The sequence below is a fragment of the Antechinus flavipes genome, chromosome 1 (assembly GCF_016432865.1).
Source record: "Antechinus flavipes isolate AdamAnt ecotype Samford, QLD, Australia chromosome 1, AdamAnt_v2, whole genome shotgun sequence".
Classification (NCBI taxonomy): Eukaryota; Metazoa; Chordata; class Mammalia; order Dasyuromorphia; family Dasyuridae; genus Antechinus; species Antechinus flavipes.
In genome coordinates this window covers 183,251,888-183,264,244 of record NC_067398.1, presented here as the reverse complement: position 1 = coordinate 183,264,244, position 12,357 = coordinate 183,251,888, and the positions used below count along the sequence as shown (strand labels likewise).

Below are 12,357 nucleotides of genomic sequence, written 5' to 3'. Positions count from 1 at the left end.
TGGTTTTGTTTTTTTGAAATGATTAGAGAGAAGACGATGAAACTGGAATAGAACTGGTGATATAAAGGAGATAGTAATGAGAGCAAAGAATTGGCTTAGGAAATGTGAAGCAGGGGAAGAGAGGGCTGGGGGCCTTGCAACTGTTATCAGTAGAAAACATTTAGGTTCCAAATGTTAGAAATTAAGCAATTTCTGGTTATGGGATATCAGAGATCTGTTGGCTGAAAGGGCCATCTAATCTAACACATTTTTGTCTATGAGGAAAATGAAACATGGGAAAGATGAATTACTTTATTTAGATCATAGGGTAGTTACTAAGCATCAGAAGTAGAATATGAACTCTGGTCCACTACTCCAGTCAAAACTTTTCCTACTCTACCACACTAACTCCTGGATATCTGCAGTGGAGTAGAATTGGGTAATGGGAGGTAAGGAGGTCAAAGTTTTGTAGTTTCAACCTAACATAAGAAAAGAAGCATGGCCTGGAGTTAAGAAGACCTGTAGCATCAGATACTTACAAGCTGCATGATCCTGTGGGAATTATTTAAATGTGCTTATCTTAATTTCCTCATCTGTAAAATGAATTGGAGAAGAAGGAAATGGCATATTAGTCTAATGTCTTTGCCAAAAAAATTCAAATGGGGTCATAATGAGTTGGACCGATCTGAAAAGCAACAGAAGAATTATTATTATTGTTACTGCTACTACTACAACATGTGCAGTGACTCAAATGGTGCTAACTCCTCCTCCCCCTCTTTCTCTTTTTATTCCTCTTCTTCCAAGTAGATGGATTTCTTTTCCTGATAGGACACTTTATTTTTCCTATCTAGCTATAACTTATTATGTTAAATTTTAGGAAAAGGGAAAATAGTAGTTCTCTGGGGTGTTAAATGAATCAAAATGTTTATATAGATCCACACAAAGATCCAAAGTCTTCTTTTTTAAATTTTTTTGACCCAAAGCCACCTTAAGATTATATGCAAATGAGCTCTTTTAATCTTTGTGCAACTGGTGATTTTTCAAAACTCGATTCTACTCCTCCCCCTCTTACTATAGGTATTTTTAAACATCTCTTATATGTAATTCATTTACATACATACAAATACATATGTATGTATGTTGTTAATAGGTGTAAACAATGGAAAAATTCTGGCATAAGGAAAGTTTTTCTGTTTTTACACTTTCTTCCGAATATAGTGTGATTGTCTGTCTTGTACTAAAAGGAAAAATGTACTTCATATTATTTTATTTTTCACTTTTTATCCAATTAAAGTGCCTATAAGGTTTCACATACTGTGCTAAGTGCTGAGGTTACAATTAATTAAAAAAAAAAAATGCCAAGACAGTCCCTGCCCTCAGTGAGTTTACAATCTAAAGGAAGAGACATACAAAAGGAGTTAGGAATGGATGGATTGGGACATAATTGGTATCTGGCATGAGGCTATTTTGAAATCAGGCAGGGCAACAGATGTAAAACAGAGGCAAAATTTAAGTCCTTTTATGTTGGGATTTAGATTATCATACACAGAGCACTGGATGCATTTAGAAATGCACATTGACACAAATGACACAAACCCTCACTTAGTAATATATTCTAATTACTATATTATTCTTATTGCTATTATACAATTTACCTAGCCAGAATATGATTAAACAATAGGAATCTGTTTTTTAATATTTCCTAAAATTAAATGTAATGGGTATTTGAAGATTATACTTTTGATTCATCCACAATAGCATTTGCAATTTGAGGGTTTTTTTTTCTTAGTGGTGGTCATGGATTTTACTCACACAAAGTGGTGTTCAATCTACCCTTTAATAATTTTCAGTTGGTATCTTTTCTCTCTTTCTTCTGTTAAGACAATTCTTATGATTAATTTTGCTTAATCTACTTTAAGGAACTCTTACTTCCTAGGCTCCTTTACCCTCACCTTTAAACCTTGAAATCCTTCCTGTTCCCATTTTTCAATGAAGTTAAGTTTTTAAAAAAGTAAATAAAATTCATTTTATTTAGTTATCTAATTTTCACTTTCTACTGGCCACTGTTTCTCTCAGTTAAATGGTTAATTCAAATTTCTTTTATTAGTTAGTTTTTTCTGTGCTTTTTTCCAAAAGGGATTTCTTTACCATATCTTCTTCATGAAACCTCTTCCTTTTCTGTCTATTCTAATTTTATTTCCTTTTTCATTACCTTATTTATTTATTTTCTCTTTGTATTTTTATGAAATCAAAGTATCTATTTTTTTATTTTTCTTCTTCTAATGAGTCTTCTGATCTAATCAATTTCCATTTTATTTTCTTGTAGATATTTTCTTGTCCCCTTTCCATTTTTTCTACCGTATCTCTTAATGTCAGTGATGTTTCACAATAAAAATTTGCCTGTACTCCAAATCATCCTGTCCAATTTTATCTCCTACCCTTCCCATGATTATTTTATTTTTCATTTTCTATTCAATCCTCTTTCTAGGTCCATTCCCTTCCACTCATGAATTCTAGTTACCCTCTAAAGCTCTGATTACTCTTTTTCTAAAGTGAGATAATATCAATAGAGAAAAGTAGCCCTCTAGCATGATTTTTCCCTCTGTTTCTCACAGATTACACCCTCTCTGCACTAAATGCTTGTAAATTTCCTCTTTCCACCCCTTAACTCCCATGGGAGTGTTTTTCAATGGAATTATGCCTACTACTGAATGGAGATTTCTTCTTTTCTTTTCCTTTGCTAACTCTTTGTCCCATGGCCCCACTTTTTGCTGAGATGTTATATCAGTTATCTTTCTTTCATTTATCACTGTGGACTTGATTAGGATGCCTCAGACTTTACCTCTGTTCTCTCCTTCCCCATACTCTTATATGTACTCTCATTCTACAATTTAGTGTTATATAATAAACTAATTCACAGTGGGGAAGGGGGGAAGGAGGAAGTTATTTTAGGCCTACTCCTCCACTATCACTTCTCTCATTTCCTTAAATTCTACTTTTGTATTTATTCTCTTGAATACTTTTAGAAAGAAATCTCTATAGCCTTTTATTTACAAAACATATGCATGAGTAATTTTTCAACATTGACTCTTGCAAAATCATCTGTTCCAAATTTTCCCCTCCTTTCTCCCCATCTACCCTAGATGGCAGGTAGACCAACATGTGTTAAATATGTTAAATTATGTGTTAAATGCAATATATGTATACATATTTATACAGTTATCTTGCTGCACAAGAAAAATCGAATCTAGGGGAAAAAAATCTGACAAGAAAAACAAAAATGCAAGCAAACAGTAACAGAAAGAGTGAAAATACTGTGTTGGTCCACACTCAGTTCTTATAATCCTCTTTCTGGGTGTAGGTGCCTTTCTTCATTACTAAACAATTGGAACTGATTTTAATCATCTCATTGTTGAAAAAAGTCACATCCATCAGAATTGATCATCATATAGTTTTATTGTTGCTGTGTATAATGATCTCCTGGTTCTGCTCATTTCACTCAGCATCAGTTCATATAAGTCTCTCCAGACCTCTCTGAAATCATCCTGTTGGTCATTTCTTACAAAATAATAATATTCCATAACATTCAGTTACCATAATTTAATCAGCCTTTCTCCAATTGATGGGCATCCATTCAATTTCCAGTTTCTAGACACTACAAAAAGGGCTGCCACAAGCATTTTTACATATATAGTTCCCTTTCCTTCCTTTATGATCTTTTTGGGATATAAGACCAGTAGTAACACTGCTGGGTTAGAGGGTATGCACAATTTGATAACTTTTTGAGTATAGTTCCAAAAGAAAGAAATCTCTTAATGGACTCCACATTGCTGGTTTTTTTTTTTTAATCTTAATAGTCTCTAGAGATGGGGTAATTTATTGTATTAATGTATTTTTCCTTTACTTTTTATTTATTTACCTTTTTTGTATTTTTCTTGTTTGAGTTATTCCTCTCAGATAAACCACATCACATTTCTTGTTACTATTGAAACTTCTGCCTTATTGAATATGCACCTCTTTTATTATTATTAAGTTCAGGTTTTCCAGGTATGTTATTTTGAGTAGCATCTTGAGGTTCTTTGCTTTTTATACCATGTTGCACCATTTCCTTCTGTAGTTTCTGGTGGGTGTTCTTTCAATTTCCTTCCCTTTATATTTGAAAGTATTTCTACTGGTCATTTATAGAATTTGTTGGTTGTTCTTTAGCATTGTTAAATTCTATGTTGGAGTTCAAAGCAAAGAGTTTTTCTTTGGTTTGGGTTTTTTGGGAAAAAATCTGTAGATTGAAATCCCAGCTTGTTTTTTTGTATTATTTCTTGGATATTCAGTTTTTGCTTTTGTTTTTTGACATTTTAGGCTCATGAAAGCCTCTATGCATCTTATTTTCAGGGTCAATGTGTTTTGCTTATCTATAAAGACTATGCATTCTTATAATGTTATTCTTTTGCTACTCTTTCTCCAGATTGTCCTTTGCTTCATATATTTGTCTTCAAAATGAGTTGTTCTATTTTTCTTTCTTTGGAGAGCCTCATCATCCTTGGAATCAAAATTTTTCTGTAAAGGGCTACAGATAGTGGGGGAACTCTGGATAAGGAAGACTCTTCAGGCCAGAGGGAATCTGCTGACAATGTCTGGTTTTGCTCCCCACTTCCCTTTAGTGTACTCACCCTTCCTGAGAAGTCAAGGAGAGCGTGACCACCTTGAAGCAAGGGATATTTACAGTAAATAGAGGCATGTATATATCAATAGCAGGGTGCTTATAGTTAGCACTCAGTCCTAACTGAGTGCTCACTATGATATGATGGTTCTCTAGTTGGTACATGCTTAATGTGCTGTAATGATGTGATCATACCAAAGTATTTAAGGGCTGAGAGGCCTTGAAATAAGGATTCCATCTTTGACCATCCTCATAATTACCTCCTTTACTCCTCCACTAAGACTCAAGGCTGGTCCTGAAGTCCTCCAGAGACAGTATATCTTGACAACCCCAATTTGGGGACTCTAGAAAGCACACTACAATTTTCTATTCGGCTAATTATGTCTGCTGTTCAGATCATTCTTTTTTGCCATCTGTTTCCATTTAACTTCTCTCTTGAACCATGCTCTTATGAGAATCTTCAGGGTTCTGTTTCATCAGATGTTGGTTCAGTTTTCTTTGTCTTAAAATACTTATTTAGAAATGTTGTCACATCCTTTTCCCAAATTGAGAAATATATTTTTTATCAACCTCAGTTCTTGTTTTACATAGCCTTAGAGGAATAGAACTGGCTCCAGGTTAATTCCAGTTCCCTTCTTTACAGGTCCATACACAACTACTTACTGACATCCTGTTCTTGTTCTTTTTTCCTTTTTTTTTTTTTTTTTTTTTTTTTTTTTAAAGTTCTCTGACTGTACTGAGCCAGTGCCATTTTGCAGATGGCAGCATGAGTATTTCAGGTAAAGTAATTCTGTTACCTTTGAATTTCTAAAGTAGGGCTACTAAGTGCAATCTCCCACTTTCTACTCTTCTTCTTTATTTGCTTGATGGGGCAGATTTGATGGCCCCTGCTTGTTGCAGTGGGATGCTGGAGGAAGGGCAGGCATCTTTCAGAAGAGACTGAAAGGAGGGAAATCCCTGATTGGTTTCCAAAGTTGAAGCTGGTGAGTCATTTTGTACACTCTACTAAAGTGTGGAAGTTGATTGGTTAGGGTAAGGGGTTGCTGGGTGACTACATTAGGGACTAATGTTCTCCACTGTTAATTCATGAAACTGTTAACTTTTGGGGATTCATGAAACTATTACATTTTGGAACTTCTTGTTTCCCTTTATGTAGAAATAGGGGCAATTGCCCTATCTCTGGCTTATAATTCCTTAGTTAGTTGCATAATGCATTAAATTCAACTATAAACATATTTGAGAGAGAACAGACAGGTTTAGTGTTCAGTCTGCCTACAAAACATTTTTTTTTCTATTTTGGTCAGTCAAGGAATTAGATATATAGCTTTGTATCATTGATACAAATACCCTTATTGGCCCATTTATTGTAATGGTGGATTAAGATTTCTGCTACCCTTAGCCACTAAGACCCCAGGGTCTCATCTTCACTCCTTGATTTAACTGGCACGACCATCCAGATGAAGTTACCTAGAAAATTGTTGGTCATATATTATGGGAGATAAGCAAGTGGACATTCCTATCTACCCTGTACTATTTTCTTCATTTCTATTTAATTTTTGCTAATCTTGGTCTAAAAAGATGCCAACTATTCCTACTGGATAATATGATGTTAGATCAATTGTATTTATCAAGTATCCCAGATTAAATCGACTAAAAATTTAAAAAATAAGATGCAGACGTTGAGTGAAGTGAACAAAACCAGAACAACATTGTATCTAGTAAGAGCAACATTGATGATGAACAATAATAGACTTTATTCTCAGCAATACGGTGTTTTAAGACAATTCCAAAAGATTTGTGATGGAAAATGCCATTCATATCCAGAGAAAGTGCTATGGAATCTGAGTGCTGATATACTATTTTCATTATTAAAAAATTTGCTTTTGTTTTTTCTTTCCTATGTTCCCCCCCCCCTTTGGTTCTAATTCTTCTTTCACAACATAGCTAATATGGAAATATGAACATGATTACGCATGTGTAGTCTGTATCAGATTGCTTGCTTTCTTGGGGAGGAGAGAGGGAAGGGAAGAAGGGAGAAAAATTTAGAACTCAAAATGTTGTAACAGTTTACATGTAATTGGAAAAAATACTATAAATACTATTAAGTGCAAAAAAAAAAAGAAATATGGAAATAGGAAAACCTGGTTCAAATCTCACCTCAGATATTTAATAACTCTGTGACTCTAGGCAAGTCGATTAATTTTTTTGTTCCTCAGTTTTCTTCTTTTATAGAATGAGGAGAATCAGAACCAATGAATGACCTTTTGATCTTTAAGATTCCTTTCATTCCTAAATCTCTGACAATTTCAGTTTTCTTCACAGTTTATTATGCCTCCTATCCCATTGCAGTTTGGCAAGATCATCTTAAAAGAATCAGAAAGCAATAATTTTTCGTGCCTTTATACCTAATAATTAAATTATTATACTTTGACTTTAACTTTTTATTATTCTGATAGTCCAAAAATATTTCCTCCCTATATTTCATATGAAGTATTCATTCCCTGGTTCTCTACTTTGAATCTAAAAAATATACAATTAAAAAAGAAGAAACGAACTTTTTTCAGGATGCAACTGAAAATTAGTGACACAATTAAATAGATGTCCTCTGGTTTGGAGCCATGGAAGTGTCAGTCTCAGATTTCTTTATACATAAATAAGCTTTGCTAATTATTAGGCCTACCAGTCTTTCTTTAAACATAGATAATTCCATAGGAGAAAGTAATCTTGGAATTCCAGCTTTTAAAATGGACAAAGAAAGAAAAATTTAAATTGCTTTTATTTTTAGTTTAATTTTTTCTAAGATCAATTAGAAGTTTAAAGAGCATATAAAGTATTATGGCAGTAGTCATTTTATAACTTTGTAGCAACAAGTTAGTAGAAGAAAATCTGTCAAATTTGGCATTGGTTCAAAAAAATATGTGAACCTGTCACTGAAAGCAGTCTCAAAGGGTGGGCTGCTTTACAGGAGCTAATTAACCTTAGGAAATAATTACACAAATATGCAAATGTTGTTTAGATAATTCCGTGTGTTATCAGCTCAGGTAGTCCATCATAAATGCAGACCTTGCAGTGCCGTCATATTAGAATCTGGTAGAGTTGATAAGGCTTTGGTTACTGCATCACTTTTGCTCAGCATTTAACCATTAATGATGACAATCATACATTAGTAAATTCAACCTGTCCTCTGAAGGCATCAGAATTCCATTCTTTTAAATCCTCTGTGCAGTTTGGTATCAGTATGCCCCAATATTAGTCTTGGATTATTCTATATTATTCATATTTTTTATGCCAGTTGCAGTTAAATTATTCTGAAATAATCTAACTTAAGATATAAAATTAATCTAAATAAAGTCAGTATCATGGAAATGAAATCCATATGCAATCCTTAGAGAGTGGATTCTATATATTTGTTGTAAGCAAGATGTGGATTTTCCTATATTGGAATCTACTTTTGTCGGAAAAATTTTTCTGATAATAATTTAGTAATGATTTTTTGTGTGTTTTGTTTTATCCACTGATGCAAAACCTCTTCCCTCTAAGATTTAGTAGATATTTGTTTTTCAAGTCTTGCTATTATTAAAAAAAAATCATCATTCTGTAGCCAATCTGATGATTTCTGAAGTTAATTAGGCCAGTGCTAGGACAACAGACATTCTTTCCATCACTAGGTTTATAGTTTACATCTTAAAAGCTTATTAGCACCATGGCTTATACTCTGCTGGCATATAACTTTTTACAACATCTATATGCTATGAGGACATATCAGACAATCAATCAGCATTTATTAAATACCTACTTTGTACTAGACACTGTGGTAGGAGTACAAATACAAAAGTGAAATTCATGCTACCCTCCAGCATCTTACATTCTAAAAGGGAGATACAACACTCTTAGAGGATGGTGTCTAGAAAAGGGAATCACCAGGGTTGTGTAGGCAAAGAATGGTACATTGTCTTTCCAGTACAGAGGTAGTATTGATTTAAATATAGGTGAATGCTTTTATATGTGTATGTGTATGTGTGTGTGTATACCTAAATAGATGCTTTATGTATTTTTGTTCTCAGAATAAGGGATGTAAAATTTTAAAATGTAAACTATGTTTGAGAGATGTGAAATTTAAAATTTGTACTCTGATGAATAATTGTATAGCTCTTCAAACATTTGTTTAAAATATTTAATTGTTGAAGGTGGCAAAATAGAAAAATAATGACTACTTGGAAAGACAAACTTAACTGCTTCACATTGAAGTGTAAATGAAATAAGTATAATTGAATAAATATAGAGTCTCCTGGGGGAATGGAGCTTTCTGGCTCTTCAGGTTTTCCCATTAGTTGAGGATTTATCTCAGGTATCAAAACTTATAATAAAAATTGTAGGTATTTTAGATGAGAATCCTGAAACTGTATTATATATTTCCCTGACTTCTTAAAATATAGTATATTGAAAATAATTTTTTGGCTTTAGATCATCAGTATGAACATTAATTATTGTACTGTTTTAATGTTATAGTATTTTCAGGGATGATTGTGGTATATAAGAAAGACTCTCTGGTCCTTAACAAGATTTCACTAGGCTATCATTTCTGAGATGGTCTGTTTTTTATATTACAAACTTATTGATGTGTCTATAAAACTATCTCAATATACAGACACAGATTTTTAGAAATATATTTAACATATAGAGTCATAGTGATCTATATTTTAATGTAATAGATCCTACTATTAGTTATCATTATTTAGAGCCCATAATTACCAATGGTGCTATCAAATCATTTTGTGAGATGGTACGATGAAAAAAGGGCTGGATTTGAAATGAGAAGGCCTGGATTTCAATCTCAGTTTTGCTACTTAATATCATTATGACACTAAGCAAAGTGTTTTATTTCCCTAAGCCTCAGTTTTGTCTTTTGTAAAATGAGTGGTTTCTGCTGGCTGATCCCGAAGTTCCTTTTATGGCTGCATCATCATAGATTTGAGGATCTGCTCAAATCCATAAAAACATTTCAGATTATTTAGAGCCATTTAAAAGATTGTTAGCCCTGGCTTCATATTATTAGTCTGTTTAGGCAGAAAGATGTTTTAACTTCCCCAAATCAAATTCTTAAGTATTTTCAAGTACTGTTTTTATTAGTTCATGTATTGGGCTTTTATATTAGTAGATAACTTATTATTTGCACTGTGCCTATTCTACATGAGTTTTCTTACTCTTATCTGCCAATTCCTTCTCCTTGTCAGTTTCCTTCTATTTATTTTGTATATATGTTGTCCATGTGTATGCACAACATATATACAAAATAAATATGCAAATGGATACACATATTATTGTCCTTCCAAATAAAATATAAACTACTTGAGGACAAGATGTATTTTATTTTTGTATTCCTTCTTTAGTAAAATGATAATTGTATAATGTTATAATATAACAATAGTATAATGTTATAATATAACAATAATAGTATAATCATAGAAGTATGCAGAAGTGTTACATATACTTTTAAGCATTATTTAAATATGTCTCATATATTTCATTTTTAATAACCATTTTTTACATTTGAAAAGGCTCATCATCCTATTTATAGATAGTATACTCCATATGTGCTGTACCAAATATTCAAAGTTTAAAAAAAAGTATATCACACCTGTACTCTAAAGGTGGCTAGTACCAAATAAAATACATCCAGGAAATCAGCCCTTCACTTTTTTTTTTTTTTTTGGTTAGTTGATTTTAAAGTTACCCAGATAATATTTAGAACATAATTTCATCATATTTCACTTTAGTTCTTGGCAATTTTTAAAAGTTAATTATTAACTACTAACAAGTTCTTTGCTATATTACCTAATTTGGGGTGATAATATGTAAATGCAGGTGGCATATATTAAAATGGAAATAACAATAAGAAAAATTAGAAAATTCCCATAGTAAAATAAATTATATTATATGACATTGAAATGGGGGGGTGATTATAAATTGACATGTATAAGCTTCCATTTTTTTAAAAGGAAGTTTTATTTAGAAATTGTTTAAGAAAGAATATTATTTTAAACATTATTTAAACATAATCTAAATGGAATATATATTAACCATATAGTTTTCAATGGAGATCAAAAATAAATCTCTTTTTGGATAGCAAAATAAAAATATTGCTAAACTTATAATGTTAAACTGCTTTTTTCCTATAGAAATTTAGACAGAAATTAATAGTTGCTATGATATTTCTTTTAAATACTACATATCAAAAATACCAGATTTCCTTATTAATGTACCTTTGTTATTTTCTCCAACTTTGGCATGGGCCTGGAAAAAATGGATCCTTATAACTTGAATAGAATGCTTTGTTTTGTAAAAGAAGCCTTAATAATGAATAACTCTAATAATGAATAATAGTTGAAAGAGTTTAAAATTAAAATAGTAATATAAAACAATTTAGGTAAAATTATTCCTTTCATTTAAATTTTAATACTTGTTTGTTTTATCATTATAGTTTTGAATGGATTGTAGCTATCATATTTTATGCCATGTAACAATAAATTGATTACATTTTCTGCAACCAGCTGTTATTTTTCCTTTACAGTTAGTGTATTTATACTTTCTTTGAACAATATGTATAAACAAATAATTAGACTAACATACATCTACCTACTTTTAGAATACTGTGTTAGTAGTTGGACAGCATCTGTAATCATATCCACATTCCCTCTTTAGGACAATGGCTCTCCTGAAGAACATTTAATCTATGTATGGGATCACTTCATAACTCATTCTGCAGCTGAGAACACATTTTTTGTTGCTCATAGCTATGGGGGACTTGCCTTTGTTGAGCTGGTAAGCACATTCTCAAATTTTATTCATAATTTTTATTTATTTTTAATTCCTTTAAATGTTTTACAAAGAATAGAATTATGTAAACATTTCAGGTAACTAATATATCCTCCCATTTTAGAAAATAATTTTGGTAACAGACTTAGAAAACACATTCTCATAATTTTCTTTTCCATGAATTAACTGCTTGTTTTCTACATTATAATGTTTCTATGTGTTTTATAGAATATTTTATGTGCATGCTTTTTAGTAATATATAATCTCTATGATAGGTAGTGTAGAATAGCAGAGTCTGAGGGATGTCCTCAAGCAAGATTTGGATTCAAGTGCTACCTCTGGTACGTACTTGTGTAACCATGGGCAAGTAATTTAACACCTTAGTGCTCCAAACTACCCTGAAGATACTTAAGTCACTAATGTACTTTGGAGAAGGGAGGTTCCACACATGAATTCCTTATAGAAATGAAATCACTGATATTAGCAAAAACAAAACAAAACAAAACAAACCCTGTATGATGTTTTAAAATGCACAAGACTCCTTGAATATTGATAAATGTTTAATGATCCTCAAAAACTGATAGGATTTCACAGCTAATTGGTCATTTCTGTTCAAATTAATCAGAATCCAAAAATATTAAACATTAAAATAATTGGATTGAATTATCTTTGATAGAATTACAATGAGCCCATGGAAATTTGCAATAATATTGCATTAAAAACAATATGATTCTTTTGGGATGATCCTCTTTGTAAAAGGTATTATCTACTATGTAAAAACATTTTACAAAATTTCTGAATTATATCCAGTGTTATAATGTTTATGAGAACCAATTTTATGTTGATTGTGGCAGTCTCTTTATATGGATATGCTTAAAGTAATATCACTATTAAAATTATACTAA

At 31.8% G+C, this 12,357-nt stretch overlaps 1 protein-coding gene across 9 annotated transcripts in view; it reads left to right on the top strand.

The window, feature by feature from the left end:
• The window catches only part of FAM172A (family with sequence similarity 172 member A), a 567,690-nt gene that overhangs the window by 313,806 nt on the left and 241,527 nt on the right, over window positions 1-12,357 (top strand). For 8 of the 9 annotated variants that reach the window (XM_051993687.1, XM_051993700.1, XM_051993655.1 and 5 more), the window contains one exon: window positions 11,339-11,458. The exons of the other annotated variant lie outside the window; for it this stretch is intronic. In XM_051993687.1, the coding sequence (XP_051849647.1) occupies window positions 11,339-11,458 (120 nt within the window). The remainder of the gene's footprint in view (window positions 1-11,338; window positions 11,459-12,357) is intronic. 9 annotated transcript variants of the gene reach the window in all.